This window comes from Sciurus vulgaris (assembly GCF_902686455.1).
Source record: "Sciurus vulgaris genome assembly, chromosome: 8".
NCBI lineage: Eukaryota > Metazoa > Chordata > Mammalia > Rodentia > Sciuridae > Sciurus > Sciurus vulgaris.
Genome location: NC_136468.1, coordinates 58,519,256 through 58,546,032, shown reverse-complemented (window position 1 = coordinate 58,546,032; position 26,777 = coordinate 58,519,256). Strand labels below are relative to the sequence as shown.

The following is a 26,777-nucleotide window of genomic DNA, read 5'->3' as shown; positions in this document are numbered from 1 at the left end:
ATCTAAGTAATGACTTCTCTCTCTCTCTCTCTCTCTCTCTCTCTCTCTCTCTCTCTCTCTCTCTCTCTCTCTCTCTTACACACACACACACACACACACACACATTTTGGGTGCTATAAATTCACACATAAGATCATTTACTGAGGCACAATGGCATAAAAGCCATTGTATCTCTATGTCTCTTCTTTAATAAAAATAAGATGTCATGTAGCTGGGTAGTTTAGACCTTCTCAAACTTTAATAGAGAATCTTAATACAGTACAGATTCTGACTTAGTAGATGCGAATGGTTCCTGAAATTCTGCATTTTGAGCAAACTCCCAAGGGAAGGCAAGTTGCTAATTAGTTCAAGGGTCTCACATTTTGTAGTAAGAGTTTATACAAGATCAGTTTTCAGTGATTTAAGCTATGCATGAATAACATAATTCTTTGTTTTGTGAACCACAGTAGGATAGAATCCTTTGAATTCATCAGATCTTTGCTGTTTAATACCTATGTTCCTTTACTTTATCTTTCAATAATCTATGTACAACTTGATAAATGTTTCTTACATGAATGATATTTGTAACTAGCAGAAATAAGCAATTTTTAAAAATTTTAAATAGAATGAATATGCTAGAAAAATAATTCAGTGGATATGGATTTATCTTAGTTTTCACTCCATCACTGGATGCTACTAGTCCTAAATATTAGTACTTGCAGTTTCCCATTTCACAGAGTTAGGAGAGGATGAAGAGATCATATAGGAAGCACCTTGAAGATGACAAAATATTATACTGCCAGTATAGGATTTCTGTTCATCTTTTTCAATTATTTGTAGTGATGCAATTTTTTTCAAATAATTTCACTAAATATTACAGTTTTTGAATAAGCAATGCTATAGCACTAACTGTAATAGTGCCTTCAATTTGGTGGAGGTAATTCACAATTGCTGCTGATAGCTATAATCAGTTTTTGGTCTTTGTTCAGGGCAAACCCTGTATCAACCCTATTTCCTCCTTCTTCCTCTCCTCCTGCTCCTCTTCCTCCTCATTCTCCTCTTTTTCTCCTCCTCCTTTCCCTTTTTCTTCTTCTCCCCCCACTTTCTTCAGTGCTAATATAGAATTGTTTTCATAGATACCTGATCTTCACTAATGAATGTGGTTTGTAAACCAAATTAATACTTCCAACTTGATTTGAATAGAAACTAGTTTCTCTCATTCTGCTTTAATAGCACTAAGACACAGTGTCTAATACCTATAACATAGTTTAAATTTAAGTGTGGTTTACATTCTAGTGAATCTACAATTTCTGTATTCGTTCATGAAATAAGTATTAGAAAATATCTAGAATTATTATCTTTGAGCAATACTCTACTGAGTTTTATATAATTATATATTAAGTAGAATATATTTCTTAGACTATATGACAAGAAATGCAACATATACATTTATTCCAAAGAAAAGTAAATTTTGAAATAATATTCTTCAGCATTTTGAGATCATGAAAAATGCAGATTAAATATTATATGTAAATGAAAAAGCAGTTCAAACTGTAACAACAAATGCAACTTATAAATTTGTATGACAAAACCACAGAGAAACTGATAAATGACTACATTTTTTGTTTTTTTAATGAAAGAAAGTAAAGACAGAATAATTATTGGGATGTAAAAATTTCATAGCAAATAATTGTGCTTAGTCTAGTAAGATGGGAAAAGTTACTTTAAGCAATCTGTTTGGAATAGGTTTTTAAGTTTCTATTCGGCCATTGCTTTAAATAATCAAACTAAAACTTAAAATCTTACAACAAAATAAAACCCTTATACACCTAGAAAAATCTTTGCATTAAGAGCCAAGAACATTGCTAATAATTAATTTGTTATTGTGTGTGAATTTTAAAGCTCAGACTATTTATAATGGTCCAAGTCATCAATTATCAAACTTCTACTGAAGAGAAAATAATGTTGTTTCTAGTTCTTCCCAATTCCTTGACTATTTCTTTCTAACCACCAAACTCCTTTTCATTTTGTTATTTTTGCTGATTTTCCTTTAGAATTTTCTTATAGTTATAAATGTATGTCACTGAAATAACACAATTTTTTAAAAACTATAATCATAATATCTACAAATAACAGTTTTTCTGATTCCAACTGATTCCTACCTTCCATCCTCAAAATTTAAACAGGAAGAAAGTTTCCATTTTCTTGTCTTTCTGAACTCTCTTCTATGTATATTCACTAAGAAAGAACTGCATTTATTTAGACAAAAGATAGTTTGTCTCATAATTGCTATATCTTGCTATTATTTACACAAACTATAAAATTTGCAGTTTGTGTTTAGTATGAAAGCCTGAAACTCCAATGGAACAAAAAATTAGTATTTCATTAAAAGGGAGATGGATAGCAACTTGCTCCCTTACTTTATGAGTTAAATAATGTTTTGAGATATAAAGACATGTTGGAAATATGAGCATATGATCTCATAGATGTGCTAAGGTTTCCAGGGTTTTCCATTTCATAAAAAAGTATTATCTTGGAGGCCTGAGATCTCTCTGTTCAGCTTTGCTCCTTACAACAGTCTTGTTAACTAGTGAGTGCTCATTGCTTATAGAAAATAGAAGTTGCCTGGGATAAGATGATGGTAGCTAGCAAACGTGGCTTATTATCAGTGATGCTGGAAGGACTTAGAGCAACAGGGAGAGGAAGGGAGAATAACAGTTTATATACATAATTGTGTTGCATGATAAACCTCAATTACATACAGATAAATAGAAACACTGGATGAGAGGAAAAGAGACTAGACTTGGGGAAAATTGAAAATACCCATTAAAAATAAAGCAAAAAAAAAAATTAAGCAAATGGATAAACAGCAATTGAAATGGGTTGTTTAATCTTGTCAAAAAATCTACTTTTAACTTCCATTAATAATGTAGCTATTTTACCTCTATAATATCATATTACATACCATCTTAATTGTTATTAATGCCATCCATATGGTCAGATATAAAATGACAATCTGAGTATTCTCAGCAATTATTATTTGTTCCAATAACATTTTGAAATGCTCTAAATCTGTGAAAAAATTCTTAAATATGCATCACATCTAACTTATATTACAAATTTCAGGGTTAAACCTTTAAAGAGAAGACTTTATGGTGTAGTTTGTGAATATTTATGTCAAATCGTGATGTTATAAATTTTACTATGTCAAGGTATATTGTTTATTATAGTTGAGTGATGGCAGCATAAATCTAATCAGGATGTTACTATTATGCATTAGAAATTATTCTATTATTTTTTCCTCTTCTCCTTCCCTCCCTTCATTTCTTTGCAGATTCCTTCTAAATAGCTGGATTACCTATTTCTTAAAAACTATTTTTCCTCTTTATGATTTCTTATGTTTTCCATTCTAGGGAATTTTTAATATTTCCATATCTGTCAATTAGAATGATGATGACTTACTCAGTTTCTTCAGTTACACTAACGAGTTAGAGGAAGTTTTCTTTTGCTCTTACTATCAGAATGTTCTTTAATGGTACACTAGTAGCATCTTTTGCTTGTAAAATATGATCATTTTGAAGAACAAATGACTTGTGAATTCATAAGTAGCTTACAACCAGTATAGATAAATGGAGTTGCAGCACATTCACCAAGGCAAAATGACAAAGTTGACTCACAAATGATAACCTTGATGGAGATTTTGCAAATGTGACATGGCAACTTTACTCTCTGGTGCTTCCTCTTTTGTGTCACCACCAAATGACATCTGTGTCAGGCAGCATCCAAGAGTGGACCTGCTGACTGTCCAAAACCATATATTTCTATTTCCTTTTGCCATGGTCCCAGCTCCAGATAATCTTTCATTTTGCCTTCTGCCTGTTACTCTCATTCAGGAATGAGGAATGAAATAAAGCAGACTCAGTTAAGGGAAAAAGAATGTAAAATTACTTCAGACTGTGTGAGTCATCAACACATGATATCTCAAGTTTTCTCAAATGTAGTTTGATTATAATGTTATTATATGGGTGCTGAGTTTTGATCAAAGTTACCTCTATTTACCTTGATATTATTTGTGAAGAAAGTGAGATTTCTTTCTTTTGATTTTAAAAGGAAATAAGGAGAAATAACACTTCAGGATTGTCAATTATTGATGCCTTCTTATGGCACTCAGAACTATCCCACTATTTTAATAGTTTCTCTTTAGTCAAAATGTTTGATATGGTTACTGTGAGCACTTAATTAATTGATCAAAGATGTTAAGTGACTTTTGATCCACCGTAGGCCTGTAAAATATTCTATTATTTGAATTGTTTTTATGACTAAATTTTCCTTTAATTCATTCAAAATGAGTAAGGTAATTCTCATTGTGATAATCCATGTCTATCAATTTATATCTTCAGAGTTCATTTTTTGATGTATAAGATTTTGTTCCTTCTATAGCATTTGTTTCCATTCATAAATGCATTTTGAAAACATTTGACAAATAAATACTGGTTCTATGAGTATTAAGCAATTAAAGAACAGTCATTAGGTAGATATAAGCCTTGATGTTACTTAACGTTTAGGATCAATGAGATTAAAGTTCACTGAAGTATAAATATAACATTTTATAATGTAAGACTAAAACAGAACTGTGTAATTTAAATCCTATTGTATGGTAAGCTGAAAAGGCTGTGTGGATCCCAAGAGAAAACCAAGTCTGCTGTCACCAATTTCCTGTACATATTCTTATTAGAATTTTATAAATGTATAGATAGAATAGCTCTCTGGTATTGAAGGTCTGGCATCTTTTCCTCATTTTTAAATGAGCAAAGAGATTATTTGGATTCATATGAATTTAGACACATTTATAAGCATATTGAAGAGACACATTTTGATGGGTCCCTTATGCAATCAGCCTACATTAAATCCAAAACAGTTATAATTTAACAAATCATCAAGTAAAATAAAACAAACTATACTTACAGTTTTGTTAAGCTGCATTATTTTATTTACAAAATTACTATCAATAAATAATAATTCAGTTTAAAATAATATATTTATTTTGAAACTAATACATTTTTAAATAATCATGATATCATGTGTATTAGTATACAGTCTAAGATGCACAGTGTATGTATGATTCAAATACCATGGGAAATAGATACATTGCTGAGAGCCAGGGGAAGTAGGCAGGCTCAGAGTAAAGGGGTTTTGATTTTCTCTTGTCTAGTTTCTTAAAGTGACCAAAACATTCTTACCTTGAATACTTTCCTTTTAAGTGCATCTACATATACTTGAATCTGTCTTACTAACATTATGGTTGTATTTTACAATTTGTATCTAGTTGGTATGTGAAGTTAAGAACCTTTTCAATGTTCCTTTTTTATCATATATAATTTAGCTGTAAATATGTCACTAACCTTAGAAAGATTCTTTTTCTTTATAGGAAGGAGAAAGAGTAGTAGATCTGTTTTCATCAAAATGAGCAGACATCATTAAGCAAGAAATCCTGTACACACAGCCAGAGTTCAGGGATAGGGCATGGGTCACTATCACTTCATCTGCTGTTGTTTTCCTCAAGCCACTTTCATTGCTTTCCTAGAAATATGTGGCTGCTCCATTGTGAGATTGTGCAGTTTACTACATTTTAAGTGACTCATATATTTGTTTTCATTGTCCTAATCTGAAATTCTCACATAATATGAAACCAGCTAATATCAACTTGAGGTTATAATTTATTTTTTGTTAATAGTAGTCACTTTTCCAAATGCATTACATGTATTCACTCATCATGATGCTTCTAACAACAAAATGAGGAAGAAACTACTTTTATTTCTGTTTGGGGAAAAGGAGAGCTTGAGCACAGAGAGTTTATGCCAACTGACTACACTTGCCCACCCACACAGTAGGGCTCCAGAAACTCTACACAGTGAACCACCATCCCAAGGGTTACAGATATCTCCTCATGAAAAAAAGCTTAAAGTTAAACTGAATTATGACAGAAGAGATGATTTTTGTAGAATCATAATCACAATTTCTTCCTAACCATTATATCAAAAAAAAATTTTAACAAGTATTAACCTAATGGTTTCTTTACTTAAATGGTAAGTATTATACTTACTAGAGCTAAATTAACACAGAAACACATTTACTTGAATTTTAGCCTTAATTACTGTTCATCATGTTATTGTTTCTTCCACTAATTTTGTTAAACACAATATGATAAGCAATATTTTATGTATTATTTTAATACTAAAGATAAATATTTTATATCTTCCTCAGGTACTACAGATCTCATATAGCGGTAGTTATCAATTGAATAAAACAAAGAAAACAAAATAGTTTGAGAGCAGATTAAAAAAAGGAAGCATGATTGAGATTGGTTCATTGCATTAATTTTCCAAATGTGCATTACGTACTATCATGCAGGTAGTCTACATAGGACAGCACCGACATTGTTGTAACACCTTCAGTATTTCCCATAATGTCAGACACTGTTCTAATTACTCTACGTAGTCTGTCTTATGCATCCCCAGAAAAACCATATGAGCCATTGGTATTAACCTTTTTACACAAAGCATAAATACATGGTGAATACAAATGAAGTAAACGACTTCCTAAGTCACATAAGAAATTGATGGTAGACCTGGTATACACATTGAAGCAGTTTAACCTCAGGGCCTATGAAGCAGAGTCATAAAAGAGTTTCTTATTTCAAACATCCTGAAGCATGAAGCAGGGTGTTAGGCCATACAAACAAGCTTCTATTCTCAGGATTTGAAGAGGGGAATACTCAAAATCCATTGGGAAAATAGTAAGGTTAAATAAAAGATAACACATTTGAGGACCGCTGACTCTACTTGAATTGCTTATGGTATTGTTTAATATTGGAGAGGTCACTAAGAATTAGATGATAAAGGACTTGATAAGCAATGAAATCTGGATTCAATTTACTTTGAAATGGAGACATAATGATTTTTGAATGGAAAATATTGTGATAGCCATTAGTGCAGTATTTAGAGAAACATCTATCAGTTGTATCCAGAAAGGAAGAGACATCTATTTAGTTGCATCTAAAAAGGACAAGTGATATGGCTTAAAGTACTATGTAATCTTACAAAATTAAGCATAATCAATAACTTTTGAATTAAAATCTATTTAAATCATCAAATACTGCCATCTAGAATTCTTTGTCCTAAAGTTGAAGACAATTTTTTTTTTAGGTATAATTGTATTAAATGAATTGTGTAAAAATAAATGGCAGAATATTTTTTCTCATGAGTCAACATTTCTCTTTGACTCAGGATTAATTTTATGGGACATCTGAAGTTTATACCTTATACATTAGTGAGGTAAATATAAAAACATTTTATCAACATGAAAAACAGGTTACTTTATAACTTTTTCATTTCAATATCATCAAGTTACCTTTTGGGAGATTATAATTAATACCTTCCATTTTGAAAGTTTATGAAATTTTCCATTTTAGAAGCATTTATGTCAAGCCTACCTTGAATATTTAATTGAATATTGCAAACCTATCCCCTACACTCAGAATGATTAAAACATAACAAGTGGCATTTTTCCCCCCTTTGGGTCAAAACTATCCATGTCATTAAAATTCAATGGCATTGCTTTCCGTCATTCAGCTTTATCTGGCTAAAATCCTTTAATTCCCCAGCCCCTGCTGTTGGGGATCTCCAGGCTCATCATACTTAACCTCTGCCTAGGCTTCTCAGAATAGAATTTGTTTCACTTCATTCATAGCTTCAATAGTTGAGCAAGCCACACGCAAGTGCACAGTGGTCTTTTACCCTGAGCACACTAATCTGATTGTTTTTCCACTCTACAAACTCTGGGTCAACAATCAAGCTGCCGCCAGAAACTAATTAATTTGCAAACAGGCTTCTGTTTTCACAGAGGGAAAGCTTTTGAGAGCCATGTCAGGGAGGCCAGTCACACCATGGTTACACGCATTGTCATGGTATCCACTTCTCTGGGTAAATCTCTTGCTTGATGTCAGTGCACACAGGAACCCAGATTACCCAGTCAGCAGTAAATCCCTATTGAGGCCCACTGAGCTCTGAATGTAGTGACTCTGGAAGAGGAAATTGGTATAGACAGGCTCTGTATTCATTAAACTGATGGTGAGACAAGAGAGAGAAAAATGTTAAAAACAAGAGGGAAAAGGAGCTGGCTTCACTTTAAAGAATTTCCCAAGCAAGTCTCCCATCTTTATGTTTTGACCAATTTTAATTTAAAAAGTAGGCCTACCTTAAGTAAATATAAGACTTACGTTTTTTTCTCCTCTCACCATTTAATTCTTAAATTAAGTGTTGAGACCGATATGCCACATCTGAGAATGATACTTTTTAGTTCATCAATCAAAAATATTAAATGGCATATCATAACAATTTTATTCAGAGACATTTTTGTAGAGGCATGAAAAGATCAGCTTTCAAGCATATTTCTACTAACAAGTTTATTTTTACTCCAAGGCTTTATTCACTATTCCTCATTTATGCAATGTAATTTCAAATAAAACAAGTTAAAAGTGATGTTTCCTGGACAAAAGTGAACAGAAAAAGTAGGTCCTTGAAAAGTAGATCAAGTGACAGTATACTTTGGTGACTATTAGCTCTTTATGGAAAATACAGGCATATTTAATGATTTTACTAACCATTTAGAGGATAGAATAATGTCATGGTACATATTTATTTATTGAAAAGATTTTACTCTGATGGGGAGTGCATTCTTTATTAGGATGAAAATTCTACGTAATAGATTTTGTGAGAAAACAGAATGATGACTGCTAAGTTGGTAATATAGATATAAATACTTATTTTAAAGTATTGCCTTTTCAGGTTTTAGCACAATTTCAGGAAAAAGTAACTGTAAATATTTCCTTTTTGTTTTTGGTGGTGGTGGTACTGGGGATTCTAGGCAAACTACTACCTCCACTCCCAGCCCAATATTGTCACTTTTATTTGTGAGATTTTATAAACTGATACTCCAGAATGGACAATAATGAGTACAGCCGGAATTCATAGATGTAATTAAAAGTTAAAAATACTACATCCTTGGTATTTCATTCATAATCTTCAAAGACCAAAAGAGCCCTTGTTGTTTCTCTTTTAACTGAATCATTGCTCAACTTCTGTAAGATTTATCTACTCATATAACCATAAAGCAAGGTTTTCAGGGGGCTTTTTCTCCAAATATCAGAAAAATCTTACTAATTTACTTAAGCTAGAGAAATGACATCATTAAAAAGCCTGACATGAAAAACTGGATGATATATTTCACTTATTAAAGAACAATAAGTACCTTCCAACTTGGTTGAATTAAAATAGCTTATTAAAAGAGTTGTACGAGTGATTTGAGATGGTATCTGATACCACATAATATTAATTTGTACACTCACAGTTTATCTGCAGTCATGTTTTTTGGTTCTATTTTTCTAAAAACAAATTTTGTTGAGAAATTTGAATCTTAAGAGAACATGCAATATCCTAGTACGTGACCACAGAGGAAATGGTGCTGATTCCTGTGAGGGCAGACCATCATGTATGAATGTTACAAGGGAGAGGAAGTAGAACCCTGGCTCACATACCATTCCAATTACAGAAAAAAACAAGTGGGTTGGTCTATCCACAGGCATGATCCTTTTAGGAAATTCCATTAAAAGAAAACAGGTCTTCCTGAAACAAGTGGGAAGGCCTCACACTCCGGGCACTGTAATTAGTTCTGTTTGTGTTCACCAGTCCTTAGCTCTCTCAGGCATCCATGTGGTTTCATATATTAGGCCCAACTCTGTCTGCCCTTTCACCCTGACTCAACTATAATCACTCACAGAATGAGTCTGACAAAGCTTCCCAAGCATGCTTCACCCAGTGGAAGAGGAATAAAGGATATAGAGATAATTAACATTTATGAAGTGCTTACTAAATGCCAAGCAGTTGCTCAGTCCTTTTTTTATGTTGTTATGTGGTCATGTTTTTTTAAAAAATGATCATGGAATGTAGGTAGTATTATCTTTTCCTTACATATAAGGGCCAAAGTCAAGAGGAAACTTTCTCACCTTAAAGACATAGTCATTCTTTCAAATTATATGGCATCCCAACATTATTCCAAGATAAACAATATTGGAAAACAGTCTTCATCAAGTCAAAAAATAAATGAGGACTAGTCCTTCATCTCCTCTAATGAATGGGCAATGAGCTCAGTAATTACAGTAGTATTTGCAGACTTAATGTTAAGCAATTCTATCAGCAACATAAATTTATTTGTTTATATTGCTTATTTTACTATGACATACACAAAAAATTACTTTATTCCAAATTAATAGTAAGGTGAAATTGTAACTGAAGTTAAAAATCATATTATATTAAATGCATGCATTTATATAGCACAAGAAAAACAAAGTGAATTTTGGTATATCATGTCAAACTAACACACTAGTACATTTTGTGAAATCAAAAGTTGTTCTAACCACTTGTGAACCTAAAACAGGGTTTAGTGTACATGATGAGGATTTTAAAAATGCTATTATATATTAATATGTAAGAAATAGATTATTCATCTCTTTTAAATGCCTTTAATTCCTTCCCATTTCTTCTTGTTAAAACTGAACTGAAACTTTATTGGTATTGTTATAAAAATGCTAAATAAATAGTAATTATGAAAGTGGTAAAATTCCACTATTAAAAAATTAAGATATGCCAGGCTTCAATTCTAGATAATTTGGGGGGGGGTTGTTTGTTTAGTTTAGTTTAGTTTTTTTCTCTCTTGAGCAGGAAAAAAAAAAATTAAGAGCCATCTAAAATAGGTGAACTAATTCTTCCAAAAGAGTTGAACCTATTTCAGAAAAGTTTAAAGTAAAGCATATGCCAAAATTAATTTAATAGCTCCAAAGACCCCTGGAAAAAATATCTTACAAGGCAATTTATTCCTTCTGGCAACACAGATGATTGTGTAGTCTGTGCTGATTCCTCAAAGCTCATTTATTTTATGCATGAGTGTGTAAACACCGTGTTTCCAATTTCATTCTGAGATGGTATTCGATTTCTCAAGGCCCTCGGTTCCATCTCACAGCAGCCTGGTTTCTGCACCCTGTCACATGGAACCTCTGTGCTAATTTGGAGAAATCAGTTCTCACGTTTAGTGCTGAGAGACTGATAACTGAATTCTCAAATGAACTACACATTTTCAGAGATGAAGTACAGAGCTGCGGACAATGACTGTGTTTTCCCACAGTGTAAATTCTTCAGACTCAGCTGTCAACATGCAAGCGTGCAGCATAAAAGCAGCTTTAACTTGATGACTTTTTTTCCTCCAAGGCCATAAAAATGAAATGGATACTACACTCTGCTTTATGCTATTCCATCTTCTAATGAGATTTTGTTTCTCACGGACAGCGAAAGCCTGTACACCCCTTAGAGTCCTTAGTAGATCAAAGTCACCTTCTTGTGAATAAAAAACAAACATTCTTCCTTTCATACAAATATTTCCGTTTGAGAATAGACCAGATAGGTTTTTTTTTTTATTTTTTTATTTTTTTATTTTTTCCTGACTCATTTTGTCTCCACACACATTCCAAGTTTAATAATTGATGGTAGATATTCCACAATTGTCCTCTGGCTCTTGGAGTTTTTACAAATACCCTTGTTTTCAACTTGGGTTTTTTTTTTTTTTTTTTTTTTTTTTTTGGTGAGACTTTCAGTTCCTCAGCACTTCACCTCCTCTACTCCAAGGAGGAGAAATTTGGCTACATACCCAATGGCTACCACAGTGTTGGTACTCAGTCAGGAATGGTCTTAGGCACCATCTGCATTTAAAACAACAAAACAACAGTGTGGAACCGAAGCCATGTTTAGAGGAAACAGGAGCAATAAGGGAATCTATTATAAGAGACTGTGGAGAATGGGCTAGTTAGCAGTGCTGTAGGAAAGGTTGTCTAAATGGAGATTGATAAAAAGTTAGACAAAGTCATAGTGACCTTTGGAAGAAGAGTGGCTCAGGGATAGACTATTAGATGAAATTCATATTGAAAGTGACTGAAGGAAGTGAAAATATTGAGGAAATAAATTCTAACTAGGCTGTATGAACATAAACACGTAGGGACATTGTGGCATACCCTGATTAAAAGAAGGGTTTTCCCATAAGATAGGGGTGTAAGATTTCAGATCATTGGAAGAATATAGTACAAAAAAGAGATGAGAACAAAAGAAATTTATTGGGTTAATTTATGAAGAATACCAATACAATTATGAGCAAAGGCAGAAGAGACAGATGAGGCATATAAGAGTCATATCTTTGTCCCTAATGCATGAAAAATAACAGGACAATCAGAAACATTGCCATAGGAGGAAAGAGATGCTGACTGAGGTAACTTGAGGTCTGATTTATGTTTTGAATAGTCACTTTGAAGCACAGGATAAATCAGAACAAAGATTGTCACACACAACTCATGGTCCTCTGAAGTATCGCTGAGGTGTAGAGGCCAACTTGTGGTTTTTCTATAACAGATCAATGAAGGACAAAAGTGACAAAATAAATTTGGGGGTTCCCAGAAGTAAGGGCAGGGAAAACAAGTGTGGCTGACATTCCCGCTACATAGAAGCATATATAAGGATCATTTAGTTAAAAACCTGAATGAAAACATTTATTTATTTCAAGCATATGCATTTTATACATTTTGCTATGTTAAACTAAGGTAAAAAAATTAAAGAGTAATTAACAACAACAAAAAATCTACATGTTCAAGTAATTAAGACTGTGTCTAAAGTTCAGATTCCTGTTACAAATCTTTGACTATTGGGTTAGATACCATATTGATCTAAATTTTCTCACCTATAAATGTGAGAGGGAATTTTTGGGAGGATTAGAGGTGAAATCATGTGAAATAATGATATGAAACTCCTTCGAAATTTTGAAAACAGTGTCAGTATAATGTTATTAGCACTGAAAAAACGTTTTTGATGTTCAGTATCTTATATTATGTTCTCAAGGCAATAAAGGGAGATGTGGAAGGGGAAAAAATGCTATGTTGTGAGATTCATTGTGGTGTCCCTGTACGACAGAATTGGTAAACCATCTTATCTTTTTCCATTGCCTCCCTTCCGTAGCTCTATCCCAGATCTCTTTCCACAGCTAACTACTGAGAAACTTCACATTTGGCACAAAACATGTACTTCCTGAAATTTTAATCTCTCTTTTCTCTTTTTGCCCAACTTTCTCACACCCAGTCATGAGGTCACTACCATTAGCATTAACAACACACTAAATCTTAAGTCAAGTTATATATACTATAAAGGGAAAGTTCTTCAATGACCTAATGTACAGGTTACATGCCTGAGTTCTTGCACGTACACCTACCATTGAGCCACCTGGAATCATGCTGCTCTGTCCTGATTGGGTGGTGGTGCCCCAGAGTACGGAATATAGCAAAGTCTCGCCCCATGAAGTCAGCTGCAGTGCCAGAGTATAATTCTCCATCTGTGGAATGGCAAAATGAAATCACATAGGTATTATTTAATTCAATTAAGGCAAGACAAACAAAAGATAATACAAGTTTCATGTTATCACACTGGAGACAGAAATGCTACAATTATCATTATGCAAATCTACTTAGGTTTCATCCTGTGTTTTTTGAAAGAGCGCTTTACCAAATGATCATTCACATATTAAGTTACTGACTATTCAGTTAATACTCAGAAAATTTGAGTAAAAACTGATTCTGTGAACATTGCTAATATATAAAATTTTACTATTTTCCCACTAAAACCAGTGACTAAATTTACAAAAGGCAAAAATACAAACTGTACTCATCACGTTGTTTTTTTGTAAATGTGTGTAAAACTACTATGTCTCTAATAACCTTATTTAGTGGGGTAAGAGATCATTGTAAAATCTTGCTTATTGCTTATTTTAATGGCAATTAAAATGTTTATGTACCTTTTTCTAGTAGGATCTGAATTAGTGAAGTTTTATTGTAATTCTGAAAGGACCCATATTTTCTTTGCCAGTTTTTTTCCTGCTTTTTATTTTTTTAATATATCTGGTGGGACAAATGTTCTAAGTTGGTGCAAGCTATTATATAGGCCCAAAATAAGTGCACCATAAGTCCTCAGATTTAACAAAAATATATTTGAAGAGGAGGAAATTTTGGCAAACTCAGATCATAATCTTACTGTTAAATATTTCACTGCTTTTTGACTTTCTACTACTAAATTGAATTAAATCTCAGTAGGAGTTTAATAACGGAGAGATCATAACCAGAAGGTAAAGAACAAAAGGGAAAGGAAGAAAAGCAGGAGAAAGAGCAGTTCGATTCGTTGAATACTGCTCTGTGCTTGGCAGGCAGTCAGGCTTTGGTTTGACACTTTCAAATTATCTCACTTTAGTTCTGTCAACATCCCCATGACGTAAATAATGTTGTCCCTATTTTATAGTTCAAGAAATCCAGGACTGCTCAGCTAATGCCTAGGCAAGTCGAGCTGAAGGTTCAAACGCAGGCCTGTTTAATTCCAAGCCTTTTACATTAAACCATATCACCTTTGGAAACTCAAGTTTGTAAAAATTGGGTTTTCTGTGTCTGAATCAGAAAGTGTCTCTATTATTTCTTCCACTTAACACATAATCACCTACCTACTTACACTGAATTAATGTTTTTGCAAAATGAAACAACAAAAATGATAAAAATTTCTTCAAACAATCCACAATAATTACAGTAAATCAATATTATTTTGTTGATAACTACTATGCTAATTGTTTTTGCTTTATTGAGTTAGAAAATATTCAGAAAGTAAATAGGGCATAGATAAATTATAACTTAAACATTTGTTTAGTGTTATTATTTTCCAGGTAGTCTCATGGTAGATAAAAGGAAAACAATCAGTGAATCTTTATATATAAATGAATTTGGGTAAATCTTATTAGTCTGATTCCTTATATAATGTTCTTTGTTTACATCTTCCTTTTTCACTCCTAAACAAGAGCTTTGTAATGTAAAATAGATACTCTCAGTGGTCCCACCCGAAGCAACTTCTTATTATATCATTTAGCTCACTGATATGTGTTTAATGGGCTTGATTTTGAAGAATCTGCAGAATAATGGAAAATATCTACAAGAGAAAAATCACTGAACAAGAAGTTACTGCTTTAAACTTGCATGTAAGTAAATACCTTATCCTGAAAACTGTGCAAAAAATTGTTCTCTTATTTTGGATTGTTGTGACTGAAGATAAACACACATTGTTTAGATAATATATTAAGTTCAGATTATTAGGTAAATAAAGAGTATTCATATATCATCCTAAATTGTCAGAGCAAGGTGTCCTTGAGTTTCAAAAGCACATTGCGTTCTCTTCACTTAATTAAATTTCAAGTGCAAATGTGACTTGCCCACATTGAAATATGATGATAACGTTTTACCTGACTACAGGTAAAGAAATACCCTTTTCTAAAGATCAAAAATGCTATGAATCAGGTACCTATAAATTTCAAAGGCCCTTTGAAACATTTAAAGGCCTATTGTCTCTTTATTGTTAACCCCTATTTAGTCACTGTAACGTTTTTATAAAAGTTAATGTTTTATCTTTTTACAAAGAATTGATACATAAATGCAATGTAATTTTAAACATCAGGTGAATGATTTTTTGTGTGTGTGCAAATAAGAGGATGTTAGGTAAAAATGTCTTGTGAAACACCTACCAACTTTAAACATTTTCAGGTTGGAACATGTGTGGGAGGAAGCATTGGCTCTTCTTAACCTTGAAAAATCAAAAGCTGTTGAGCCTCATTGCCCATGAACCACACTAGGTGGTGAAAATCAGGGTGAGTGAAAGCAAAATGACAAAAAGGTGAAGACAGCAATTTAACATCAGACAGGCCTTGCTCAACAGGGGATTTACCCGGAAATGGTGGAGTCAAAAATGCCACTGATTAATCATTCTGTCAGTTAAAAAAATGAAATTCATAACTACGGTTGTTATTACACACAAACTCTATTCAAGAGGTAGTTGAAATAGCAACAGCAAAACTGTTATTTGGATGTAAAACACCATCCTGATGCATTTTTTTTGAGATATTCTATTATCACAAAAAATGTGATATATTATATTGCTTGCTTTCATATGAGGATGGCAAAAATCAATAGAAACGAAGGCAAAGGTAGTGAGACTGATTTTATTATTCTTTTCAGAGCAGATAGAAAACTTGTTCAAATTAGAAAAGGTGTTCAGTAGAAAAGCTATTAACTCAATATTCCTAAAAGAGAGTTAAATTAAGATATTGTCTTATAAAGGAAAGGAAGGTTGCAGGTTAGGCACCAGTTGTCTCCAGTCATAGGAAATTACCTCCCACCCACATATTGTTTTTAACAAGAGCCAGGTTTTCTTGAGCTGGAGGAGACCAGATGATTAGGTGGCCATGAGGGCACCTTCTCTTACTGTCCATACTCAATGTCAGTTACTGTTTCTTTGTACCAGGCCTTAGATTAGATTTCCTGTTGAGATTGCTGGTGAGATTTCTATAGGGGTTCTCACCAGGGCTGATTGTTCCAAATAAATATGATGTCTTTATTGCTTTTGCCCAAAAATATAGGTGGTAAAATATCCTCCTCTTTCTTACTTATGAAACAGAAATACAATATCAATTAGTGGACTTGAACATTTTCACTGTGCAGTAAAGAAATGTTCTTATCTGTGGCTATTTGAAATGATCTAAAGATGCTTGACTATAAAAAATTTAGAAGGGCTGGAGTTGGAGCTCAGGGGTGGAGGGCTTGCCTGGCATGTGCCAGGCCCTGGGTTTGTTACTTAGCACCACATATAAATAAATAAATTAAAAGATCCATTGATAACTAAAAATATGTATTTAAAATAATTTAGTAGACTTCAATTTTGACTTACTTTAGGATAACAGATATGTCTAAAATGAAAACCTACTAGCCAAACATCTTTTGTAGATTCTAGGTCATTTATAAAATTATCAAATTATATGTTGATTCTGGAGCATAGTGTTGACAATTTTCTGACCCTAAATATAAGTTTTCTTGAAAATATGAAGTAGGTAAATGTTTTTCTGCAGTGATTCAAATGGCATTACATTTGTGATACACTTTTTGAGTTTTCCACATATACTGAGTCACTAGTGAAAGGAAATATGATAGTTGTCCAATTTTATTAAATTGATGATAAGGAATTGCTTTATTTATCTATACATAATGCAATTATATATAACACAAATACAAACACATATATGGTTTTGTATACTCTGTCTTTAAATGTCTACAAAAAACTACCACCTGGGTATTTTGATGTCTCAACAATATTAGATTAAGGTTAAATTAGTGTTGATAGATGTAACCAACCATCTAAAAACTGTCAAAGATGAAAATGGCTATTTGAGTATACCACCATTCTTTCCTAAATTTTTAAAATTGTCTTTAAGGAAAGTATTTTCTAATGAGAAGAAAAGAAACTTTTGTGATCTATGTTTCCATCATGGTTGAGTTACCTGAGAAGCATGTATTTTAAAAACAAATGTTTATACGTACTCTAGACTTTCTATTCATAGCCAAAATGAAGACGAAAATGTGGCTTAGATCAGTTAATGTATCAGATTACCATTCCTAAGAAGGGTGTGGTGAAGAGAAACAGAAAGAAAAAACAAAAACAAAAACAAAAACTATTTCCTGATGGAATTGCAGCATTACTAACACAGGTGAAAAGCGTAACATGGATGTGAGCAAAAATCAAACAGACCTAAAGACCAAGACTTTAGGTTGTTAACACCTTAAGTAAACTCCACTCACAGGCTAGGCTAGTAGAGTAATTAGAAACAGAAGGGAAAAAAGAAAGTTTCTCTCTCTCTCTCTCTCTCTCTCTCTCTCTCTCTCTCTCTCTCACACACACACACACACACACACACACACACACAACACACACACAGAGAGCACAGTTAAAATTAATTCCTTGGAATGGAAAGATGTGGGGACAATGTTACATTTTTTACATTTATTAAGCACCTTCCTTCTCTATGCCAATAAATACCATATGCTGGTTTTGTTACTTCTGTTCTTTTAAAACTAACATTTTCTGAGTAGTAAAATGTGCATATGGTACAGAATTAAAAACATAAAATTTATAATGCACCTAATCTGCTTTCCAGCTACCCACAGGGTGCTACTGCTACTAGGTTTGTTGTTGTTGTTATTGTTTGCTTTTACTTCACATATATTCCAGAAATATGCAAATACACAAAATGGTAGCATGCCATTACACTGTCTTATTTCTCACAACAAGCTAGTAGAATTGGTATGGCACATCATTTTACATGCAAAGAAATTAAGGTTCAGAGAGGTTCAAACAATTTTCTCAATTTCATTTAATTAATTTAGGGAGGAGCTTACTTATCCTAACACCCACTGAGACCATTTTCTGATGTTAAATTAGATTCTTTCCTGAATCAAGGCAAAATTCTAGCTTAAAGATATAAACCTTAAATGAAAGTCCCAGACCTTTGAAATAGACTTCAATAATATCTCTTAGTGATGAAATATTTCTAAATTATTAGTGCCGCATTGCCTGGAAAATATTTCAATAAGGAAATAAAATTGCTCTTAAGTTGACTATTCCTTTCACATCATGAAAATGTGAGATGGTACTTAATTAGTGTGGAAAATACTAGGTTTTATTCTTGTGATGTGTTCACACCTGGCATTTATTCTGAGCAAGGGAGCAACTGCTATCTTTAATAAAGCAATTTCAAACAAAGACATAAAAAATATTTGCAGGTGGAAGGAATCAGAAATATTTTAAAAATAAATTCTGGAGCAATTTCATATTGACAAGATCATTATTAAAGAAGATTGGCAAAATTACCTTTAATAAGGTGATTGGAAAAACTTAGGACATGTTATAGGATTTGTGGACTTAATTCAGTTACTATGCATCACTTAGATGAGAAATCACATTTTCTATGGTTATCAGTTTAAAAATCCATGACTTTTTGGAAAGAGGTTATACCAAATCTTGATAGTTTTTATAAACTAAATCTTTCAGCTGTCATCTGGTTTTAAAGTACACTACTAGTTGAAACTGTTGTATACTGGGATTGGTGGTTTAAAAAATATCTGCTACAAAAATCCATCTGGTCAGCTTATAGATGGTTTGAGCCAAACCTGGAGTTTTATTTCCCAGTATTGGGGGAAGGAAGCAGCCTGGAACCATCTAAAAATGTCTATCTTATGTGCTGAAATGGGGGAAACTTCTCTGGATTATGTGGGCAGATAGACTTTCCTAATGACCATTTTCTAATATACAAAGTGTAACCTGTGTATTTCAGAGGCAGCTGTTACCCCATTTGTAAAAGAATTTGGGAAGTGTTGTATAAAATATTTATGCTAAAAACCTCTATTAAACTAGAAAGCATTCTTTATAAAGCAGCATAAGAAAATGCCAAGAAAATCTCAACAAGGGGAATTAAATATACTGTAAGAAGAATTAATAACATAGTTATGAAGGAAATAAACAAGCCCCATAAAGAGAGTTACAGGTCTTGAATTCAAATGGTTTTGTGGATATTTTGAGTGATTTTTATCAGATCTAGGAGGACTTGCTCCTTTTTCTGCATCTTTCTGTTTACCTGGTTCAGAAATGAATTGTTCTGACCTTGTCAATAAGCATTTTCTACCTCTGAAAGTTACTTGGTCATTTTTCCATATTGGGTATGCGAGGACTGGAATTCTGTGTCAAGGTTGTTCTTCTGAAAGGTCTATTGTTCTTTCTCAACCACACATCCTCTCTTTGACTTGCTGACCTTCCATCATTCTCTTCCTTTTCATAAAATCTATGCATCTTTTTCAAAGAAATTCTAATATAAAATCAAAATTGTGAAGTCTTATATTCTTTGTGAATATTGCATGGTTGCATACCATAGGAGCTATGTAATATCTACCTGTCATCATCCTTTCGCAATGGAATATTAAAATAATCAAGCAAAACCCTACTGAGAAGCATACCATAAACTAAGGCTGCTCCATGCTGCAGCCTTAGGAAGGCTTCTGCATGCTGCTTTTTGAGGAAATACATATTTTCTCAGTGTGCAAATTTGAATAAGTATTGGCTTGCAAGTCAGAACAAGGTACAGCTCCTCCTATTTTTTAATATGTATTTTTTTAAAAAAATTATTCTTTTTAGTTATACATGACAGTTGGATCCTCCTATTTTTTGAGATGGGTTTCAGATTTCAGCACATACTCTTGAGGAGGGCATTCACATATAATCACTAAGCTACCTGAGAATAGGAAAATTATAAGTGTGCTACATTCCTCCATGTCTGAAACTGTTGTTAAAGTACTGCATAAATGGATCAAATGGAATAAAATTGTCTAGATCTGAAAAGCAATGAGATGATTTATGCTGAAGAGGTTTTATTCTTCATAGAATAGGGATTAGTGATAAAGTAAACACCATGCAATAGTGGAAAAATTTATCTTCATAGTTAATGCAGTAGGCTACATGACTAGCATTTTATTTTCTCAAGTATAAAAGGAGTTATTTGTAAAAGGAAAATGATGAAAAGGTTTATGAATTTATGACATATCAGGTAATAAGTTATTTTTTAAATTTAGATTTATTATTCAAAATTCAACTAGCAATTTTATATTAGAAACTTTTCACTATTATTTTGGTTGTTATCAAATAATTATGTTCTATATTTTATAGAAAAAGGGCAAAAGTACATCATTTCTACATCACTATGCAGAATCACAACAGAATATTTCATGTGTTATGTTGTTGGTAGCCTCAAAAAATAAAGAAATACAAAGCAAAATAAAAAGAAGGAAGGAAATACTACTTTATAATTAACCACTGTTTGTGTAATTATCTAACCCCAGCATGGAGAGGGTTAAAAGGATATGCAAAATATTCTCTCTTTCAGTACACACTATTGTTTTCTCCTACTTCTACCTCCTGCTTCTGCCCTTCTGAAGTACAGCTGAACACCCCACCCCCCAGCTGCAACCTTGAAGTAAAAGAGGAAAAAGGAAAGCTTGAATAAAACATGGTGAGAAGAAAGATAGAGGAAATCACAAAATGCCTTGGCCTATTTTTAAAAAGGCCTAAGGTCACAAAAGCAGACAAGCAACAGCTTCCTTAGAATGTCCTAGTATACAAGATAAAGGTTGAGAAAACTTGAGCAACACTGGAGGGCTTTGCCAACAGTGCTGCCATTTACACTGATTTTGTGGGACAAGGTGTCCAAATGTTGAGGCAGTTATGGATCTTGACTATATTTAGCAGGATAGAATGAATGGCATTGTTTCTTAAGAATTTCTTGATATTCTTTAAGCAACTTTTTCATGAGATGAAAATCAAAAAACATTTCTTATCAAATTAATACTGAAGTTCAAGTGGGGAGGTACATTGATTAAACAGGCCTTTTTCATTTCTTCTTTTTTAATTTTCTTCACTACTGGGGATTGAACCCAGGGCCTCACACATCTAGGCTAGCACTAAGTCACACTTTTTTTAAAAGATGGTACTAAATCATTACAACCAAGAACCAGATTTGATAGTGCAAGTACCAAAAGAGCATTTAGTGTTTTTCTTCATTTTCAAAATACTGAACCATATCACAACTGATGTTCTCCTGCTAATTTTTTTTTTTTATGACTAATAGTGAAATACTTGGTAGGTAAAAAGTAAACAAGCAACATGGTTATTTTTATGAGAGATTTGCTGTTTAATTGATCCTTTACTACATACCTATTAAAAGAGATGCCGTCAGCAGCTTAGGATCATAAGGACTCTTCCCACGGCCATTTTCAAAATGGGAGTCCTCCAGTTTAAAAATGTTGTCCTGTAGGTTAAAACAAGAGAAGGGCTTCATTCAGAAGGGTTTCATTTCATTTATAAGACAAAGTGTTTTGAACATGTCCGTTAATCATACAGGTTGAAGATTCACGTCCAAAAACAAGGAATGTTTTTATTTGGGTAAACTTCAGAGATGAGAAAACAAATTAAGTGGATTAAAAGAGCTATTATTAGCTAAATATCTATTTAGTTTGATTTTTAATAGCAGTTAGCATGTCCCAAGTAACAACGTGTAAACAAACTCTAAAGAACAGAATGTGGCATGACAGGAAAAGAAAGATCATTTCCTCACATAGGTACATTAAGATCTATCCTAATGGCTCTTGAAGAAAGACTTTTAAATATAAATAAAGTTTAAGTTTCTTCCTGGATAGAGAATAAAAGTAACAATCCACTACATTAGCTGTCTAGAATAAATTTGTAGAGCTTGGATGACAAAGTGCTAAATAACCAGAGCCATCATTTCCTCACTCTGTTCTTTGTAAACTTTGGTGCATACATTCTCCTGTATTTTAAACTTATATATGCAGCAGGGAAGGTACCTGAAACTATTGCTATCTACCTCTGAGAGGGAAACATCAAATTGAATATTAGGCACAGTGAGACTGGAAATGATGTCTTTAAAACAATAAGGACATTTTTATCGCAAGGAAGTCTGCTCAAGTGGGGCCCAGGTACCCAGAGACAGGAATGAACTTTTGACTACATAAAATATGCTCATGTCCTGAGGTAGAATGTGTGTGGGAAAGCATGATGACAAAAACCTTGATACAGAGGTGACTAATGTATGCCTGAGACCTGCTGTCAGATGTGTCTAGCTACTGCAACCTATATGTGACAGTGGAGGAAATTTGGAAACATTTCTGAGCACTCTTTCAGACCCAGGTGCCCTGGGAATTAATTAGGTCAGAATATGTATGCTTTTTCCAGTAGAACATTAACTTGTCCATAGACCGAAATAAAATAGCTTTTTTGGCAATTTCTCTACTATTCACATAAAAGTATTTTCTATCTCAGAATAGTAAATGGTGTTCATTTTATGATCAGTAAGGATCACTTTATTTAATGTTTAATATTTCTGATGGAGCTAATGGCAAGAATTCAAATTATGACTCTTAAAACTCATTTGAATTAAAGAGGAAAATAAGAGGAAGCAAACCAAAAGTGTTCTTTGGTGTTATTACTGAGTGAGAATTATCTATTCTTTCCTTGCATCAATTCTGTATTTGAAAATTAGCTGTCCCTTTGCAATGATATTTCTTCAGCTTAGTTCTATAATTTATATTGTGCAGTAATTTATAGGTTTTATCAGAATTGTGCCAAGTTGTAGTGAGAAGGGTAGTGAGCCAGGCACCAGGCCCAGATAGTCAATAACTGGGTTTGGATCTTGGGTCACCATTCCATATCTCCGAGTTTCTCGTCCCCAAAAATCAATTTGGATAAAGATACTTAGCCTCACAAACTTTTTAGATAAATGTAAAAATTTATATAAAACATTTTAAACCATAAAGATAAAAATGCCATTTAATTTCACTATTACTACTGCTCATATTGCCACTTTAACAAAATAATATGAAAGTTTAACATAAGTTGTTACCCTTATTGTCAAAATCCTAAAGTAATGTAACAGAGTTATTAAAGATAGTTCCTTAAGTCACCAAATACTAAACTTGTTCACAAATATAATTTGTCATGGGCACTTAAATATTAGTATTACAACCTGGAATTAATTGATATATTTTAATGAAAACATTAAAGAACCTTTAAAAATATTTAGATGCACACATATTTTGATTATAAATTAGGAAATAATAAAATAGACACTCCAGGAAAAGATCTAAATTCTATTGCCACAGATCATAGAAAATGTTATTAAAATTTATGCATAAGATTATTAATTATATAAGATTATTAATTATAGGTTAAAGGAAGTAGCAGGGAGAAGTGGTATGGTGGGCAATATTACAAATACTGTGATAGTTTCTTTTACTCATGGTGTTTTACAATAGTGACAAACACAGGGGAGATATCCTCTCAAAGTATGAGGCGTTTAATGTTTGGGATCATATGTCCAAATAGATCAGACAATGCCAAGGTAGATGAGAAATACTTCCAATCTCATGTAATACTTGATTTATAAGGTGGAGGATTAAACTTCACAGGAAGAGAGGTTAAGCACATCAGTTATGGTTCAAGAGAAGATGAAATTCTCTCCTTCGTCATGGTGTCAGGTAATCTGCACAAACCTTTTCTCCTTTTTATTCAACTCCATAAATAAATACTAAGTTGATCACCTCCTTTACTAATACACAATATCTTTCTTGTAGATGTAATTTTTACCCACATTTCTGAGTGTCTACCATGTAAATCTCCTATATTCTTATATGGTACTATAAAGGGGCAGAATAAATTGAATTTCCTTTCCAGTTCAGTGAGATGGGGGCTTGGAATAAATGTAATTTGATTTCTGGATAAGGGAGCAAAATGACATTTCTTGCATATAAATGTTTGTAGTATAAAATTCATGCCCATTACATGTAGTAATGTTGAAATGGGACAGAGCTGGGTGTTATCCCTGGCTCTGCCATTTATTAGCTCTGGGCCTCAGGCGAGTCCCTAAACCCTCCTAAAACTCAGATTCCTCATCCGTAATAGGATAAGAAAATCTCATAGTTGATGTGAAGATGCATTGTAATGTCCTATAAAATATACTTACTATGCCTTCAAAAATAGTTTTCTTTTCCATTATTTACAGTTGCTACAGTAAAATCATTCTGTCTCATGCTGATCAGTCTCTTATACTACAATAGAAATGCCTGCCTATGTTTTCATCAGTAAAACTTAAGACAGCCTCAAGAACTGTTATTTCCTATAGCTGAACAAAGAATCATTCAAATTAGAAAAGAGTAGTAATTTTTTAAATATGTAATTGTATTTCAAAATGAACATAACTGCCAATCTTTAAAATAATTTATTGGAAATTTCTAAGATTATGTTATTTAATGGAATTTGCACAAAATATTTAATTAAAAAGGACAACCCTATTTATCATGTCTGATAAATTTAATATCATTGATATGAACAGACACCAATATTGCTGTTCTATTTTCTAATGAGCAAGACCTATTAGATGTCTAAAGATATTGACTCAGTGTGAAGGAACACTGTTTAATATAATTTTATGTTAACATCCTATGTTGTTATGTATAATATACCACATAGTTCATTGTCTGGCTGTACCTGTAAAACCTTTTGAAATCTGAGTACTATCTAGTGATTTTCTATTCTTGAAGAATATGAAGTAAATCCCACATCAAATAATAAGACTAAATATCCCAAGACCCATGTACACAATTTAACTGTACAGCCTATATGACTTACTTGGGTTGAAACAGTTTTTATGTTTGGTAATACATGAACAAGGAACTAGCTGCATGGACTCTAATTGCTTTAGCAGATACTATGAGCAAATCATGTAAGTTATTGTGCCATATTTTATTACATGATTGCATCAGTTTTCAACGACTATTTTTAGCTTTCAAGACTACTCTTTCCCCTTTGTCTTTTGGATTTCCTGAATGTTATTAGACTGTGGTGAGGTAAGGCATTAGAGGAAATAATAACTGTGCTAATGTCTAATCCAAAGTCTTATAAATTATAAACCATTGGTGACATCATGGTAATAAATTTCTTAAATCTCAATCTTGTCCAAGTAATAAATTTTGGCAATAATGTTGCAATTTTAGTTATTTTATTTAATGATTAAAACATAAATGATGTTTTAAGATGGAAAGAAAATAAAACTCTACATATATGTGATAGAATGAACATTTTTGTGGAAAATTACATAAAATAATGTAAAAAACAGTTCTTGGGACACTTTAAAAAATGTATATTTTTTATATTTTTCTAAAATTCTATTTTTCCTCCTGCTTCTCACAAAAACGTCTTGTGGGCAAATTATTATGAATTATCCAGAATTCCCTAAAGACATCTTGTTGCAAGTTATTCTGAACTATCCAGTATTTCCTGATCATGTCATACTTTTCTCATCTTTGCCTGAAACATCTTCCTTAGCCTTCAAGCCCAGGATAACCTTTCTTTCTTGTAAAATTAAGTTGAAAAGTCACTTTCTAGGAGAAGTCTTCAGATTCCTGCAGATAAAATTTATTAGTTTTCTTTTGTGTATATCTGAATTAACAATATTATATGGGCAATGATTATACAGGGCAAAACTACTGGTTTCAGCAAAGAAAGAATGTAATAAGATCTCACAGGAATTATTGTGCATACTGCACTTTGACCATAGCAGATCCTTTTGTGGATCAAATTCACCGGAATTTACTTTTCCCAAAAGGGTGACTCAGGTTTGCACTGTGCAATACTGTATAATCGTGAGTCACATCTCTTTATTTAATTAAACTTAATTAAAATGGAAAAATCCCATTCCTCAGTTGCATTAGTCACATTTCAAATGGTCAATAGTAAGTCACATGTGGCTTGGGGCGACAATACTGCATAGAGGCAAATACAGAGCACCTCAAATGTCACAGAAGTTCCTTCCCTTGGACAGCATGGTTCTAAATCCTGAATCCTTTCTGCTCAGCAGCACAGAGCAGAGAGTTGGCAATCAATGGATCTCTAAGACATAAAATTGGACACCAGACCATAATCACAGAGGAAAAATCTTCCTGACATCTATAAGGAGAGACCATACTAAAAATATTAGTTAAGCTCATTTTATTTTTTGTTTTATGGCAGGAGTTATACTAGGTAATATTTAATGGCAGTACAAACAATGAACAATCTATGTTTTCTTGTAAGTCATTCTACTTAGAATCACTTTTTCCTTAATCTATTTAGGAACATATTTTATTTAAAATTTAAGCCATGATACATTTTCCATTGTATATTTATTGATTTTCCCCAACA

At 32.7% G+C, this 26,777-nt stretch overlaps 1 protein-coding gene and 1 long non-coding RNA gene across 9 annotated transcripts in view; one reads left to right on the top strand and one right to left on the bottom strand.

Annotated features, from left to right (window-relative positions):
* Positions 1-26,777, bottom strand: part of SEMA3A (semaphorin 3A) — a 465,420-nt gene that overhangs the window by 64,844 nt on the left and 373,799 nt on the right. For all 8 annotated transcript variants that reach the window (XM_079151726.1, XM_079151725.1, XM_079151728.1 and 5 more), the window contains 2 exons: positions 21,738-21,831; positions 13,339-13,458 (listed from right to left, as the gene is read on the bottom strand). In XM_079151726.1, the coding sequence (XP_079007852.1) occupies positions 13,339-13,458; positions 21,738-21,831 (214 nt within the window). The remainder of the gene's footprint in view (positions 1-13,338; positions 13,459-21,737; positions 21,832-26,777) is intronic.
* LOC306668406 overlaps positions 1-26,777 on the top strand; it is a 50,916-nt gene that overhangs the window by 11,276 nt on the left and 12,863 nt on the right. The gene's annotated exons all lie outside the window — the stretch shown is intronic.